This window comes from Ascaphus truei, chromosome 18 (genome assembly GCF_040206685.1).
Source record: "Ascaphus truei isolate aAscTru1 chromosome 18, aAscTru1.hap1, whole genome shotgun sequence".
In the NCBI taxonomy this organism is placed as follows: domain Eukaryota; kingdom Metazoa; phylum Chordata; class Amphibia; order Anura; family Ascaphidae; genus Ascaphus; species Ascaphus truei.
This window is the reverse complement of record NC_134500.1, coordinates 7445027-7461832: the sequence shown is the minus strand read 5'-3', so window position 1 is coordinate 7461832 and position 16806 is coordinate 7445027. Positions and strand designations below refer to the sequence as shown.

At 45.8% G+C, this 16806-nt stretch overlaps 1 protein-coding gene across 1 annotated transcript in view; it reads right to left on the bottom strand.

The window, feature by feature from the left end:
* LRRK1 (leucine rich repeat kinase 1) overlaps positions 1-16806 on the bottom strand; it is an 85311-nt gene that overhangs the window by 37860 nt on the left and 30645 nt on the right. The window contains 8 exon segments of the mRNA XM_075575291.1: positions 761-898; positions 1916-2075; positions 2457-2588; positions 3685-3911; positions 7103-7242; positions 9487-9666; positions 11261-11432; positions 12501-12664. Coding sequence (XP_075431406.1) covers positions 761-898; positions 1916-2075; positions 2457-2588; positions 3685-3911; positions 7103-7242; positions 9487-9666; positions 11261-11432; positions 12501-12664 — 1313 coding nt within the window.

Here is a 16806-nt window from a genome sequence, read left to right as displayed (position 1 = left end):
GGGGGTGGGGACAAGGAGAGGAGGAAACAGCATGGAGGTGAGAGGTGTGTGTCTCTAGCGCTTCGCACCTTTCGCCATTGTGTCCAGTAATTTTGGAGATGCCACCTGGCAACACTAGTTGTGTACACTGGTAACGAGATAACTGTATAGATTGTAAGTTCCATGGAGCAGGTTCCTCCTTACCTACTGTAACAATGTATCTTAATGTTTGATACTATATGGCTTTTCGTCCTCCAGCCCTATTGTGCTGCGCTACGGAATAAGTTGGCACGTTATAAATACAATATAATGATAATAATAACTGGGGACAAAGCTCCCTCTAGTGATGGATGTGAGAACTACAATGTTTAAACTCGAACCAATTACTGCTCAGGGGCTTTGCAAATATTTTTATCAGCAATAAATGCCCGCAGGGCATACAAACTCTGCAGCATTCGGTTTTATACACTAAAATCACACTGCAATCCGTTTTTACACAAGGAATCCCGCGAGGTTAGTTTGAGGCACCCATGGGTGACACGTAACCCGAGGTGAGAAACACTGCTCTAACCACTGTGTCTTATCTATAAAAAAAACACAATGTATTTCTTGGAGAAAGTCCTTTCCTGGTATATGCAACAATTCCCCAACAACTCTCCATAACGCAACGCTTGTGGGGTGCGAGTTATTTGGGGAAATGACCCCTTATCCCAGTTTTGTGCTCTGCGAAGGAGAATGAATTCCCCGATGTTAGGAGAAGGGAACGGCGTGCGCGCGTTACCTCCAGCTGGAACAGCGCCTTGGGAATCTCCTTCAGGACATTGTCGGAGAAGTCCACTTCTTGCAGGTGATTCCTCCAGAAAAGTTCCAGGTTCTCCGGGAGAAACTCGATGGCATTTTTAGAGGCCTTGCAATATTTCTGCAATGAGCAAGGATGGAAAAAGGTTCCCCAAGATTTCACTCAGCAGAACAAACGCATCCGTTTCAGCATCGCTTCCCCAAGGAGATTCAAATGAGCAAAATCAGCTTCAATTTCACAAAATGTTGGAAACGGTTATTGTACCCGCATTTACTAAGTGGGGCAACACTACAAGACACATTCCAACATAGGTAAGACGCCCATTCAACTGAATTCTTAGCAAATATTATACTATATATATCTTGAGAAAGGTCCCAGTCTCATATATATATATATAGTCGCTTTGCTGTGGAGGGTTTTTGTCACTTTTTTTTAGCCACCATAACTTACACACACACACACACACACACACACACACACACACACACACACACACACACACACACACACACACACACACACACACACACACACACACACACACACAGCAAAGCATATAGCAATTGGAAATATTACTGTGTGCTCATTTGCATGTCTAAGACAGGTCTGCAACCCCGCCTTTCCCCATTATCACCCAGCACACAGCACTTCCACTGCAGCAAAGGACTCTGGGAAATGACATGCAAATGAGCACACAGTGCCACTTTTTGCTTCAAAACTATTTTTAACATGGTTCATATATATATATATGTACCGTGTTAGCCGACCTATATATATTATATACACACACTATTTATATACGTGTGTACAAATATATTATTGCACATTTTAAAGTGTTTATAGGTTGTTTTTGTTTCATCTGTTCAGTTGCAGCTTACCAGAATTATTAATGTGCAATAACTCATATTTTCGTCAGTGCTGCACTGCGAAAACTAGTTACAAATGTACGTGTGTTTTTTCTTTTAGCTGCCGAAGTTGTGCAAAGCACCCAGTATATTACAGGCGGAGGAGGAGGAAGACGCCAAGGCATAAAAAGAGGAAGGGTAGGAGTACTCAATACCCATTAATTAGGTGTTGTGTTTACAGTATGCGCAAGAGAAAGGAGACAAGGAAATAACATGGCTCCATCGGACTCACCAGGGGGCAGACCCAGGGCGCCAGAAACCCCTTCAGCCTGTTCCCAGAGACATTGAGGCTGCTCAGGGATTTGAAGCAGTGCAGGACGGTGCTGGGGAGATCCGATATTCGGTTATCTGACACATCTAACTCCTGCAGCTTCCGCAGACCGATCCAGTTGCTCCCTGGCGGGCGAGAAGAAGAGAAGTGGGTTTGTAGGAGGGCGAGGGAAAGGTTTTTTGGAAATGGTTATTCCAAAAGAGAACAAGGAAAGATTCGTTTTTCCCACAACGGTCAGCCCCAAACTTCACATTACACTTGGGAGCCACTCGGGGTTCATCCCACTCAGCTCTAAGGGACACTTTGAGGCATTCATTTAACACTGCGGCCCAGTCCTTCACAGAAAAGGAGTCGGACCCGAATTACTTTGGCTATAAATTACCCAAGACAAAGGGTCAGAGAATTCTCTAATGGTAACCTGTCACCTGCAGTGCACCAAGAGGGAAAGAAATATGCAGGAATGCAGTGCAGCCGGCGTCCCAGCAGGCAGGGAGGTAAAAACTCGCCTTGTTCTTCTTTAAACAGAGTCACCAGGTGGTTTTTGGAGGCGCACAGCCTCTGGAGCCGGCTCAGGTGCAGGAAGGCGGAGGGGAGGCCCGTCAGCTTATTGCTGGAGACATCAATGTCTAGTAATCTAAAGAGAAACATGGCGTCATTAACCCCTTCCGTGCAAGAGGTTCCTACAAGGAATTGCAAATTGACACGTGATATATATATATATATACACAAACACACACACACACACACACATATATATATATATATATATACACACACACATATATATACACACACACACATATATATATATATATATACACAAACACACACACACACACATATATATATATATATGAAAACACAGAAAAAGAAAACCTCTAAAGTAGCACTCAGACAAATGTTTGCAAAAATAGAAAAGGTACTTTAATTAAATCCAAAAAATAACAGACATACAAACAACTAACTGGAGAACCTGCCTGACTAAAAAAATGAAAGATAAGTGGACAGAAAAAAACAAGAAAATATATAAAATACAACACAATATAATAGACCCAAAAATATGAAAGATGATGCCCTTAAGATACTTGCTCACTGAGGGAACAGAAATTCCCGCAATGAAGCAATACAGACCGGCCGGTCACCACATGTATGAGAGGCTGAAAGACATTATAGGTCTACAGAGAAAAACATAAAAAAATACACAATAAATAACATGAGTGTTGTGCTGATAGCAGTGAAAATGTCAATAGCAAATTAGTAACCTCTTGCAACCTCTTGCAATTCAGATAAGGCAAGAGCAGGGGAGACCTATAAATGAGTATATTTAGTGATCCAAAAGCATAAATGAAAGCAAATGGGAAACAAAAAAGGGAGAGATGGAATAAACAATGATACTCAGCTCCTTGATATAGAGGTACTGCAGTCATAGATCAGCACAGCACAGTCCACTGATAAAGTCCAAGCATGTAGGACATTATGAAAGTCCAAAATAAGACAAAGGCAGGCAGGGTCAACAGCAGCAAAAATTAAAATTAGTCCACATATATATATATATATATATATATATATATATATATATACACACACACACACACATATATATATATACACACACACACACACATATATATATACACACACACACACACATATATACACACACACACACACACGCGTGTACATATTATACACATATACACACATGTAGCGCGGTGCAAGAGGCAGCGGACCTGGAGCAGATGATTTCCTCGGAGCTCTGCACGCTCGCCAGCTCGCACAGCTGGTTGTCGCTCAGGTTGAGTTTCTGCAGGTTCATGAGGCCCCACGGAACCACGGACGGGAGGGAGGCGAGGCAGTTAGCAGACAAATCCAGCTCGCTAATCCGGCAGGAAATATCGATGAACCAATCCAGATCCACCCAAGGTAACCTGAGGCTGGACCACTTCACACAGACGCACTATGGGAGAAGGAGGCAGGGAAGGGGCTTAATATCAATTCTTTACAAAGCATATATATATATATATATATATATATATATGTTTCTTTTTAAGCTTTAGAGTATGACAATAAACACAGCGCTGTACATAGAATTGTGCAGGCAAAGGGAGTCTCTGCTCTAAATAGCTTACAATCTAATTTTGTTACTTGGGGGAACAGGGAGATAAAGTGACTTGACCAAGGTCATAAGGTCACAGGCTCCCCCACTGCACGACCTTATCAGCACATTACCCCTCCTATTCCATAGTGCATAATGACAGCAGTGCAAACAATAACAGACTTATTATAATGAAGGTTACACGGGCTGATATGTAAGGTAAGGAGGTTCCTGTTCCGAGAAGCTAACAATCTATAAGGAGGAAAATGTGATCACGGAGCGGAGAGAATGCGACCGGACAGCGATGTGTTTGGGAAAAGCAGGGTTTATGCCATAGTTATGGTTGTGCTGAATAGTGGTAAATGCGCTTATATATTCCCGGGGAATAAGAAACGTGGGATCCCCTCGTGTTGCCATGTTAGAACCGCCCTGCGCCGGGATCTGAAAGTAGAACAGACAAAGGTCGCGGCCGCGTCGCTGCTATACACAGGCGAGGGAGACGTGAAAAAGGGAAGCAGAGAAACCCTGTGTCCAAAAGTCTGGGACTTTCCTATACCCCACACACACTTCTCATTTCCGCCTCTCTGTTTGCAGGGATGGATATGGACTTTAATGCAAAAATGCCCCCCCCCCCCCAAAAAAAAACAACCGCCTTTTCTTTTTTTTTCACATCTTAGTATTTTACGGGGTGTGGGGGGGACCACGGGGCTCAGGGGTGCCTAACTCCAGCCCTAAAGACCCCCTACAGGTATCCCAGCTTCAGCACAGGTGGCTCAATCATTGGCTCATTCGATGCTCAGATATCCTGAAAACCTGACCTGTTGGGGTGTCTTGAGTGCTGGAGTTGAGCACCCCTGATTTTTTTTTATCCCGTGGCCCGGTACATGTAACTTTTGTAATTTAACAGGTTGTGGAAAAACCTGATCTGCCTGCGTGCCCTGATCTTTAAAACATTGTTAGAAAAGCACAATTATCAGAGAATTGTCATAAATGGAACTTTTTCAGGTTGGGCTATGGTCGTGAGTGGAGTACCTCGGGGATCGGTACTGGGACCCCTGCTTTTTAACTTGTTTATTAATGACCTTGAGGTTGGCATCAAGAGCAAAGTCTCCATCTTTGCTGATGATACTAAATTGTGTAAGGTAGTAGAATCAGAGCAGGATGTAATTTCTCTCCAGAAGGACTTGGAGAGACTGGAAACGTGGGCAGGTAAATGGCAGATGAGGTTTAATACAGATACGTGTAAGGTTATGCATTTGGGATGCAAGAATAAACAGGCGACTTACAAATTAAATGGGGATACATTGGGGGAATCCTTGATGGAGAAGGATGTAGGAGTGCTTGTAGACAGCAGGCTTAGCAATAATGCCCAAATCCATGCAGTAGCTGCAAAGGCAAACAAGATCTTATCTTGCATTAAACGGGCAATGGATGGAAGGAAAGTAAACATAATTAGGCCCCTTTACAAAGCTTTAGAAAGACCACACCTTGAATATGGAGTACAATTTTGAGAACCACTCCTTAGAAAAGACATTATGGAACTTGAATTATAAGGAGAGGCTAGCTAAATTACATTTGTTTACATTAGAAAAGAGGCGTCTAAAAGGGGATGTGATAACTATATACAAATATATTCAGGGACAATACAAGGACCTTTCAAAAGAACTATTTATCCCACGAGCAGTACAAAGGACTCAGGGCCATTCCTTAAGGAAAGGATTCTTTACAGTAAGGGCAGTTACAATGTGGAATTCATTACCCATAGAGACTGTGATGGCAGATACAAGAGATATCTCCAAGAAAAGGTTGGACATCTTTTAAAAGGGAAAGGTATACAGGGATATACCAAATAAGTAAACATGGGAAGGATGTTGATCCAGGGAGTAATCTGATTGCCAATTCTTGGAGTCAGGAAGGAATTTATTTTTCACCTTATGAGATATCATTGGATGATATGACACTGGGGTTTTTTGTTTGCCTTCCTCTGGATCAATATACTGTAAGTACGGATATAGGATAAAGTGTCTGACGTCTAAATTTAGCATAGGTTGCACTTGATGGACGTACGTCTTTTCTCAACCTCATCTACTATGTAACTACGGAACTATGTAACTGTGTAACTACGTACCAATGTAACTATGTAACCAATAGACAATCTCCCAATTACATTGCAGCTTTATATTGGCTACCAGTGCCTAGGCTGACATATTGTTCTCCCAGGCAATTATTTGAGCCTGGGAGAATTAACTAAAGAGCCATTACGGTAAAAACAAACCCCCCCCCCAACCCCTCCCCCAAATAGTAGAAAGGATGGGCGTCTCACGCCCCCTAGTGGCGCTTCTCAATGCAGGCCAAGTATGATAATGTATCAGTAGCAAAATCCTGAGCTGCTTTTAAACAGCCATCAGCGTCACATATAGAGTATCCACATAGCCATAGAATAACAGTGTTACAGTCCCCCCAATAGCCTCTGGTGTGAGGAAAGTCTTGTATGGGGTGTGGGACCGAGTACTCACTGTTTGGATAATGAGACGCTGGCTGCTCCGGGGTGCTCCTGCTAGATGAGTAGCAAAGAATCCAAGAAGAACGAAGCAGTGCAACTCCCATGCAGTATGGACTCAGAAACTGTGCGAAACGCGTCAGAGTGGTTCTGGTGGCTGTCGGGTGTCAATAAAGCTTACACTTGAGTGACACTGTCCTGGTCTGAGTCCTTACTGCATGGGAGTTGCACTGTTTCGTTCTTCTTGGATTCCCTCCCCCAAATACAAGAGCTGCTTTAACAGGCACAGAGCAGGTGACCCAGGGACGATCCACACCCCTTCTAGGAGACCCCAAAACACAAAGACTGTCAGTCGTTGACAGAGCCACTGATTGAGCCACCTGTGCTGAAGCAGGGATATCCTGAAAACGTGACATGTTGGGGGGGGGGGGGGGTCTTGACTGGAGTTGAGAACCCCTGCCCTAATCCATACAGCTGGCAACACTGGGTTCTACCCCTGGTTCTGCACCTTGTACACCCGCACACCCCCTATCACATCCACCCACGTGCATACCGCCTCTGTATGACTCGGCTCGGACGGCTCCATCACGCTCCTCCTCAGGAGGCTCTTGGTCAGCTCCGGGTTGTCCATCAGGATGTAAGAACAGAAGCCGGCTCCGTTCTCCAGCAGGAACAAGGCGATTTCTTCGTGCCCTGAGAAACGGACCCAAAGCATCAGCTGCAGTCATGTGCACCCTCCCCTGAGCGAGCACAGCGTGTGTGCAAAACCAGAACGGGAACAACACAAGCCTCACCTCCTCCCTTGGAAGTATTTTGAGCTCGGTGTGTGGCCAGAAGCTGCATTTTTACACTTCCTAAAAGACCTTGTAATATAAATGTTCCAAACCACTTGGGTCACTATTCATTTTAAACCTTATTTGAAGCTGGCTTAGCGGGCAGCTAACCACGACTAAGAGCGTGTATTTCTTGCATGCTGCTCACAGTGTACATAGAATGGGTTTGCAAGCACAGGGAGTCCCTATCCCAAAGAGCTGACCATCCAATATTGGTGCCTGAGGCACAGGGACATAAAGGGACATGCCCAAGGTTATGGGGAGAACTGGCAATGGGTTTCTAGCCACCCCAAAGGTCGTTCTTACCAATCAGCACCTCTAGCACTTGTTGTACATTTAAATTATCTGCAAGTTAAAGCTGCCGTTCAGTCTTTTTTTTTTTTTAATTTATTTTTTTACTTCAATAGTTTTATGTGTGCAATCTCTAATTACCTAAAGAACTGTATAGCTGCAGGTCAATTCGTTCTCCATGTATTGATAGGCGAAATTTGGTGACATAATTAGTGAAGGGATCTGTTTTTCTTCTGCTTCTGTGTCTCAGTGGAAGCTCATGAATATTCATGAGCACTCCTGCACTGACATGTGCTAGAGGGAGGGCAGGGCTGACAAAGGGGTGTGCCAGGGCTTGTGACAGGACATGAAGGGGCAGTGCCTCAGCAAATGGCTGTTAAAATAGAATACAAGAAAATTGGTCTTTCAAAGTTGTTTTTTTAAAAACAGAAAATGCTAAAAGTATTTTTTTCTTACTACAGAACTGATTTATTAAAAAAAAACACACACATGCAGGATATTGACTGAACTGCAGGTTTAATGTGCTACAAACGAGGACTTTTATATTTAAAATCACAGTGACAGTGACAGTGAGTGAGTGAGTGAGTGAGAGAGAAGAGGATTTATGTAGGTTCATTTTATTGAGGGGTGTAGAAGTTGTTGGGAAAGGTGTGTACATAGTGGTGCCGTGTATAGGCACAAGCATAGGTGGAGGGGAGGGGAGATGAAGAAATGTGGATAGGAGGGTAGTGGGGAAGTTGGAGAGAAGAGAAAAGTTTACAAAGGAGTGAGAAAACAGCAAACAGAAAAAGCAATAGGGAGGGCATAATGAGATGCAGGGAGAGGTAGGAGGAGAGATGTCCCAGGTAATGAGGGAGATGAGGAGTAGGAGGTGAGCGAGCAGGTGTATAAATCAGGCCTGGGAGGGCAAAATGAGAGGCAGGGAGAGAGGTAGGAGGGGAGAGGTCCCAGGTTTTGGAGGAGATGAGGAGTAGGTGAGAGAGCAGGTGTATAAATCAGGCCTGGGAAGGCATAATGAGAGGCAGGGAGAGGTATGAATGGAGAGGTCCCAGGTGTTGGAGGAGATGAGGAGTAAGAGGTGAGAGAGCAGGTGTATATATCAGGCCTGGGAGGGTATGATGAGATGCAGGGAGAGAGGTAGGAGGGGAGAGGTCCCAGGTATTGGGGGAGGTGAGAAAGAGGTGTATAAATCAGGCCTGGGAGGGTATAATGAGATGCAGGGAGAGAGGTAGGAGGGGAGAGGTCCCAGGTATTGGGGGAGATGAGGAGTAGGCGGTGAGAGAGTAGATGTATATAAAAGGTCTTGGACGGTATAATGAGATGCAGGGAGAGAGGTAGGAGGGGAGAGGTCCCAGGTATTGGGGGAGATGAGGAGTAGGAGGTGAGAGAGCAGGTGTATAAATCAGGCCTGGGAGGGTATAATGAGATACAGGGAGAGAGGTCCCAGGTATTGGTGGAGATGAGGAGGTGAGAGAGAGGTGTATATATCAGGCCTGGGAGGGCAGTGTAGCACTGAAGGTTAAACAGCTTATTTGAAAGTTAGACTCATAGTTACATGGTTGATAATGAAGTGCAGAGTCTATATGTGACACTTAAGATGTTACACAGCCAATGTGCAGTCTCATTACATAGGATGTGCCGTCTCATTGTCTGTCTCTGGGTGAGTGACAGGCTATTCAGCCTATCACAGAGGGATGTGCAGACATTGTTAGAGAAATATATATATATATATATATATATATATTCCCCCCCCCCCCCGTCAGAAGGGTCTCGAAGTTTAGCAAATAAAAGAGAAAAGAAAACCCCTGTTTACCTGCCATGACCGTTGCATAGAGGGGCAGCTTTTGGAGGACGGGGAACTCATTGCTCCTCATGGCGATGCAGTCTGGGTCAGCAGAGTACGTCAGAACCAGGCGTTTCACTAAGCCCAGATGTCCTTGCTCACAGGCTGTGACAAGCATCCAGTTCAGGAGCGGCTTGTGGTTAGAAATACCTGCGCAAAACCGCAGCACGTGAGGCGCAAAGTACGGCTGCGAACCCAACACAAATCAAGAACATTCCTGGTACTTTACAGCGGCAAAAGATGCTTCTGAAACCTATCTAATACACGTAGAACCAGTCTGGGCTCTGAAATCCTTCTCTTTTCGGGCTGCAGGGTCTCACTTCTTTCCTTATTTAATGTTGTGTTTTAATTATTTTTGGTTATAGTTGGGTCTTTGTACTGTAGGAAATTTGGTGCAAAGAAAGTCTGTTTTGATACATTGCTTCATGTTCCGGTGCACAGGAAACCATTCCTTAGATCTGAGTGTGGGAAGTGGTCCCCAAGCTGGTGCTCTAGTTTCAGAAATAGGAACGTAGCATTGCTATGTATAACCACGTGCAGTAAGGGTTTCTGCTCTCTACCCAGGAGCTGGGCCAGTGCTGCATAACAAAGACTTGAAATGCAGGGGCCGTACAATGCTGTGGATATGCGGAGGGAGGAGGGGCGGGGGGGGGGGGGGGAGAGGAACGACCAGCGCCACAGGACCCGCTGCAAGGCGAGCCGCATGGCGCCGATCGACCCGCCTCCCTCGAGCCCCCCCAAATATCCTGCTGTCACACACTAGTCCTGCAAGGCACGGGATATAAGCAAAATAACTCACAGGTGGAAGTGTCCTTGCCTGTGCGTAGTACAGCAAAAGCCAGTCCTGTTAGGCATGGGCTCCAGCCAATGAATGGGTGAACAAAAATAGGCAAAGCAGGCATGCACTGCAACCCGGTAATAATAGCTCAGTTACGTGGAGTGATGTGACTTTTTATTTCCCTACAATAAATCGTTTTTAACGGCTAATTGTCCCGCTATTATTACCGGGTTGCAGCACACGCCTTTGTTTGCCTATATTTTATTCCTTAGATCTAGTGCATATAGTTAGAAGGCAGAAAGTTTAGCCATTTCAGATTGAAGGGGGAATAGGCGGCTACCAGATGTGCCGAGGTTGATGCATCTCATCACAACCTGTGCATCGTGTAACGCCTCCAATTAATGCTGAACCCCAGACTGACGTACATGGGATAGAAATCAGAGCAAACACCTTGATACATTGACACAAGATGAAAAGAATGCTCGTTGTATTAATTCTGCACCAATATTGCCTTAGAACGCAGACCCCAATGAGTCTCACTTAGAGGGTCTCTGTCTCACCTATTCTTGGCCCCTTGTAGATTTGATCAGTAATCTTCCATTATAATGTCTCTGTCTCTTGGGACTTAACACCCAAAGCTCACTTATTTTTGTCCCAAAGATGCCCCCCCAGACCAGGCCTGGAAATTTGGGATGGTTTTTATAAAAGTCCTCACGTACGCTTCCCTTGTTAGTCGGGGGCGGTGAGACCATGAATATCTTCTGCCAATAGCGGCATTTATTTCAACCTTCCCAAACTGCAGAGGATTTAAAAAACGGAAATTAAAAAAAAAAGGCGTATTTTGTGTGTACATGATCAAGCTTTGTCATCGTCCATCTAACGCTGTGCGTAAGACGCGATCTCTAGTGAGGAAAGAGGGTATCCAGACAACAGAGAATGGAACATTCTGATTGGTTTGCAACATACCTGGCAAAGAATCCAGTAACAATGTTACAGTCTCCTCGTGGCCGAAATAGGTGGCCACCACAGCCGGATTGTCATCACTCGGTTCAGTCGGTAAAACCACTACAGCCTCCTGGAGCAGATACCTCACTGTCGGCAAATCTCCGTAAGCAGCCGCAATACTCAGAAGCTGATACTGCGCAAAGAGAAACAGAGATCAAACAACTTCACACGTTCCCTCGTAACTTGTGCAGTGGCCCAAAGTGATCTTTAAATGACCGTTTCAGAGGCGCCCACGGCAGATACCCACCGGTCTGTTCAATCTATTCATTAATACTGACAAACCACATCGTTTACATAGTCTCCTCTTTGTTCCTTATTGACTGTTGCAAGAACCAACCTTCCCTTTCAGTGAAGATACACTTAGTTACATTTATGGTATTGAATTGAATTTGGGGGACGTATTCTCAAAGCTCCAAGATCGCCGTTCTGTGCAATCGCTATACACCTGCCCGACTCTTGCGCTCTGCTCAAGGATGTCTTGTATCTACTCCCCCTCAATATCCGACTAACACCCTCTCTCTCCACCTTTAGGATCTTCCTTAAAACACACCTCTTTAACGAAGCACATGGGTAGCTCCGCTGGCTGATACCGTACATCTCGGATGCACTGACCTTGGCCCCCTGCAGACGCACTTACCAGAACGCCCTCCTACTGTCTCTGTAAGTTCTCCCCACTTACCACTTAGATTGTAAGCTCTTCAGGGCAGGGACTCCCTTTCCTATTGTTACTTTCATGGCTGAAGAGCTTATTCCGATTACGTGTTACATTATTATGTCCCGTGTGTTACTGCCGTGACGCGCTGTGTACGTGGATGGTGCTTTATAAAGATATACATACATACATACATGCATACATACATACATACATACATGCAATCTGATCCGGGTGCCGCATTCACTTCAATGGGGCTTCCGGGTCAGATCGCACAAAAACAGCGATCTTGGAGCTTTGAAAGTAGACCCCTTTAATTTCAACCATCAGTTGGGTGAGGGGTGCAGTTGGTGGAACTTGCCCCGGGCACATAAACACCTAGTTCTGCCTCTACCCCTGAGGTATGTACATGTCTCTTCCACATCTCCCCTCCTTGCTGCTGCGTCCCCATGAGCTTTCGTCTTATAATTTCTGATCCAATCTCCTTTTAGTGACTGGTCCGTGCACTCCCCCCTGCCGTATCTCCCGCTCCTCCTCCGCTCTCCTCACCTTTTCATGCCTCTGCAGGTTCTCCTCGCATGCGGATTTCACCAGCTCCTGCGCTCTGCCGCTCTCCCCCTCGCTGTACGCTGCCTGGATGTTTGCGATCATCGGGCTTTGATTCACCGGGATCTCCCCTGGTATGGAGTGTTTGTTGCCCATGCTCGCAGAGCCTGCATGTGACATAGAGGAAAGCAAATCATGTACAAACGTCACTATTTATTTCGTTTAGAACACTGGTTCCCAGCCTTAAATAAAATATTGGTTCAACGAACCGCTAATTAATAAATCTCATTACCGGCTATTGCTAATGAAACCATGAAACGGATCTCGGGCAGTGTGGTGTCCTGAGCCCATGGGGGGAACACACGCTAAATAAGGCCCCATGGGGGGGTATAGCTGTCACTCACTGCAGGAGCTTCCAAAGTCATGCCCCATAATGCCTTGCCACTGTGTATGCCCTGTTCTAAAAGACGAGACGTGGTTTTGAAAACTCCTATACATTATGTAACGATTAACATTTTCTGTTAATTAAAGAAGACAAAAATCTAAAACTATTAGAATTTTTTCACCGTCTGCCGTTTCTTTTTATTTCTTCTCACCAGAAAAGTAATGCAATATTAATTATTAGGCCGCTAAAACACTGCTTCCTACCACAGAAGACAGATGCTTATTTTACACCCTTGAATACAGTATCTACACAAATACAAGCGCAGGTCTCTAGGAAGAATTTGCACCGAAGACAGCATAAAGGGTTTTTTTTGGGGGGGGGGTTAAGGGAGTATCAAGGATCTCACATTTTAAAGGTTTTAAAGGCTTATAGTCTTGGGCCCCTCTTTCTCGATGCATTACTTTATCTATCCTGTCCGCTTCTCCCATGCGTGGAGAAGTCCTAAGCGATGTCTGGCAGGGTATCTCTGCTACAGTAGCACTGCCTTGAATTTCCTTCAGTACCAGGGCACCCTAGCTACAGCTTCCTTATCCATCTCGGGCTTATCCGCAAAACGCACACCCCTTTATCAGCAGGGAGGTCATTTGCGCCTGCGTCAGGATCCTTAAATTCCAGTACATCAATCTTGTTTTAGTTCTCCTCGCGCCCGTTACCCGCGGCCTCTGGTTTTTCCAGTCTGCAAACCTTGAGACTCGTTCCTTTTTTTCCTTGGCAAGGTGAGTGGACAACTACTATTGCATCTGTAGGGCCGTGATCGCAGATACAGTGCTCTCTCCCTCTAGCCAAACACAATCTTTATAGTGACTATTTTCATTGAGAGGAATCTGATTTGGGCCACGTGGGGACGGTAGCATGGCTGGGTTTGTATTGTACTTTTCAGTCCTAGTTCGGTTCTTATTGCCTGGATTTTGTGGAAAGCCTGTTGTAGCACTGAAACGGTATTGCGGATGCGTTTATAGCAAGGCACAGCTTGCTTGGTTTGTGATGTACGACCTATATCTGGACTGAATCACACAAGCATCTTCCTTCATTTTCCTGTAGCATCTTTGCTGCAGACACTTGCTAACATTTGACTGGACTAGAATTAGATTGCTTCAAATGTTCATATTTCTTTCTTTGTCATTGCATTCTCCATATTGACTGGAGAAGGCAGGCTGCTTTATTCTGGTGACCCAGCTGACGAGCTTTCATTCCTCTGTAGGCAGCCTGTATGATTGGCCATGGAGCGTTTGCACAGATAACTCTCTCTCTCCATCCTTGCTTGGATGATGGATGAGAGCTCTGTAGTATTTCTGAAGTGTTAGAACGCTTCTCTTCTTTCTTTCTGAGAGAGTTCTAATGGAAGACATAGGGATTTGCTTTTTTCATGCTGAAGAGCGCCCTCTGCTTCTTACAGTGCTAACTACACTTCCAACTTTTCTTGTTGGATTTGTTTCTTCACAAAGCTTTTAATTTCCTGTACTGACTTGATCAGTCAGATATTAAACCTCCTCTGTCAGGTTTCTGTTCTCTCTTTTTACGTTTCTATAAATATTCAGGACCTTTCCATAGTCATCCTTCCATTTACACACCTCTGTGCTGAGACTTCAAATTTCCTGGTGCGAGACTTCCAGCTCGGTGTTGAGAGGGTGAAGCTCCTTGTGAGAGACTTCCAGCTCGGTGTTGAGAGGGTGAAGCTCCTTGTGAGAGACTTCCAGATCAGTACTGAGACTGCGGACCTCTTTTTGGGAGACTTCCAGCTCTATACTGAGACTGACGGCCTTCTTCTGAGCCTCCTCATACCTTTGCTTCCCATCAGCAACATGAGTCCAGGTGACCGCCCCCCATTGACCTCCAGGTGACTGACCCCCCTGACCTCCAGGTGACCCCCCTGACCTCCAAGTGACCGCCCCCCTGACCACCAGGTGACATCCCCACCCTGACCTCCAGGTGACCGCCCCCCATTAACCTCCAGGTGACTGACCCCCCTAACCTCCAGATGACCGCCCCCCCTGACTTCCAGGTGACTGCCCCCCTAAACTCCAGGTGCCCCCGCTGACCTCCAGGTGCCCGCCCCCCTGACCTCCAGGTGCCCCCTTGATCTCCAGGTGACCCCCCCCCACCTGTTTCTAAGACATTTGGGAGTTTTTGTGCCAGTTTTGTCAGACACACAAAATGACAAATATGGTTACGGATCAGAAATACAAAGTCGCGACCTCGTTTTTCCCATTTTGTGTCTATCGGGTTAGTATTTGCGCCTGGTGACCAACCCTGCTCGGTGATCGGTAACCAGAGGATCCCTGGAGGTTGAGTGACCACAGACAAACTCGGGTTCAGGCAAGTTTTTAAAAAAAAAGTGATATTTGGAAGATCTAAGTCTTCCCGCCCCCCAGAATAGCCCAAAGCAGAGGATCCCCGGAGGTTGGTGACTACGGGCAAGCCAGAGGACACCCCCCCCCCCCCAAAAAAACCTGTACGGTGTTGGTTCCCGTCCCTGCATCCTGCAGACAGATTCGGAGTACCGCTTCTCGTTAATTATTCAGTGTATCTCAAGTGACACAGACATGAGAGAGGGCCCCCGGAGATTCAACCCATTAATATTACAGCATCGAGCCTCTTCCCCCAAATCCGGAGAGGGCACATGCAACCTTAACCCTTTCATTGTCGGGGAGGTCCGTAACACAAGGACCAGCAGGGAGGGGGTTAATCTAGCTTACCTTGGTTATTAGAACACCCCTGGGGCGGTTGGGCGGCGCCCAAGTGAAAACGAGGTGTTTTATATCTATCTATATCTATATATACATACACACACACACGTTTATTGTGCAATTTTTCATGTGCAGGCTCCTCTGGCAGTGCAGGGGTTAAAGGGGCGCCCTTGAAATGACCTGGGTGGTGATAACCTTCGACTTCAAAATGTTAGTCCCCCCCCCCTCGGGTGAAAAGCTAAAAGCTGCAGTTTGTGGCCCGGAATTGGGAGTGGAAGCCACCGTTTGTATAATACTCCACTTAGATTGTAAGCTCTTCGGGGCAGGGACTCCTTTTCCTGATGTTACTTTCATGTCTAAAGCGCTTCTCCCCATTCTGTGTTATATTAGTATGTCACGTGTACCATTGCCGTGACGCGCTGTGTACATGGATGGCGGGATATAAATAAAGATATACGTACATACGTACTTTTCTTTCGCTTTCACGCTCTCGTTCTGCTTTTTGACTAAATGTCTTTTTTTTTTAATTGTTCATTTAAATCAAATGGACAAAAAAAAAGATATATTATTTTTTGATTGAGAATTTATCAAGACTGGCGGATTTGCCGTGTTTGGCTCCAAAAAAAAAACCACGTTTGTGTTACTGCGCCTCGTCACGGCCCGAGGCGCCGGCCACGCATCGCAAAATAACGGCTCGGGTTCCGATATCAAGCACAGAAAGCGGAGTGATAAGTAATGTGCATCGTGTCGGGACAGGCGCAGAAAGCGGAGTGATAAGTAATGTGCATCGTGTCGGGACAGGCACAGAAAGCGGAGTGATAAGTAATGTGCATCGTGTCGGGACAGGCGCAGACACAAAGTTAATGTAAGGCAATAAAGGCGAAACGTGTTACTGCAATCACAACAACAACAGCTGCAGCTCTGTACGTAGAACCCTCACACAACCGCGCAGGGACATGCGAGACGCGCATGCAGCCACCCCTGGGGTGCAACCTGGAGACACCCGGCAGCCTCATTTTGTGGTAGTGAAAATAAAATAATGTTATTTTTTTTAAATCTAATTCCAGGTGATATAACGTACAGAGTCGCCACCACTGACCTGCTCATCACCTGGGTATCTCAGCTCCTCTCCCTCCGCTTGGGCTTCTCACACTGTATCAGCGGCATTTCCTTCCCT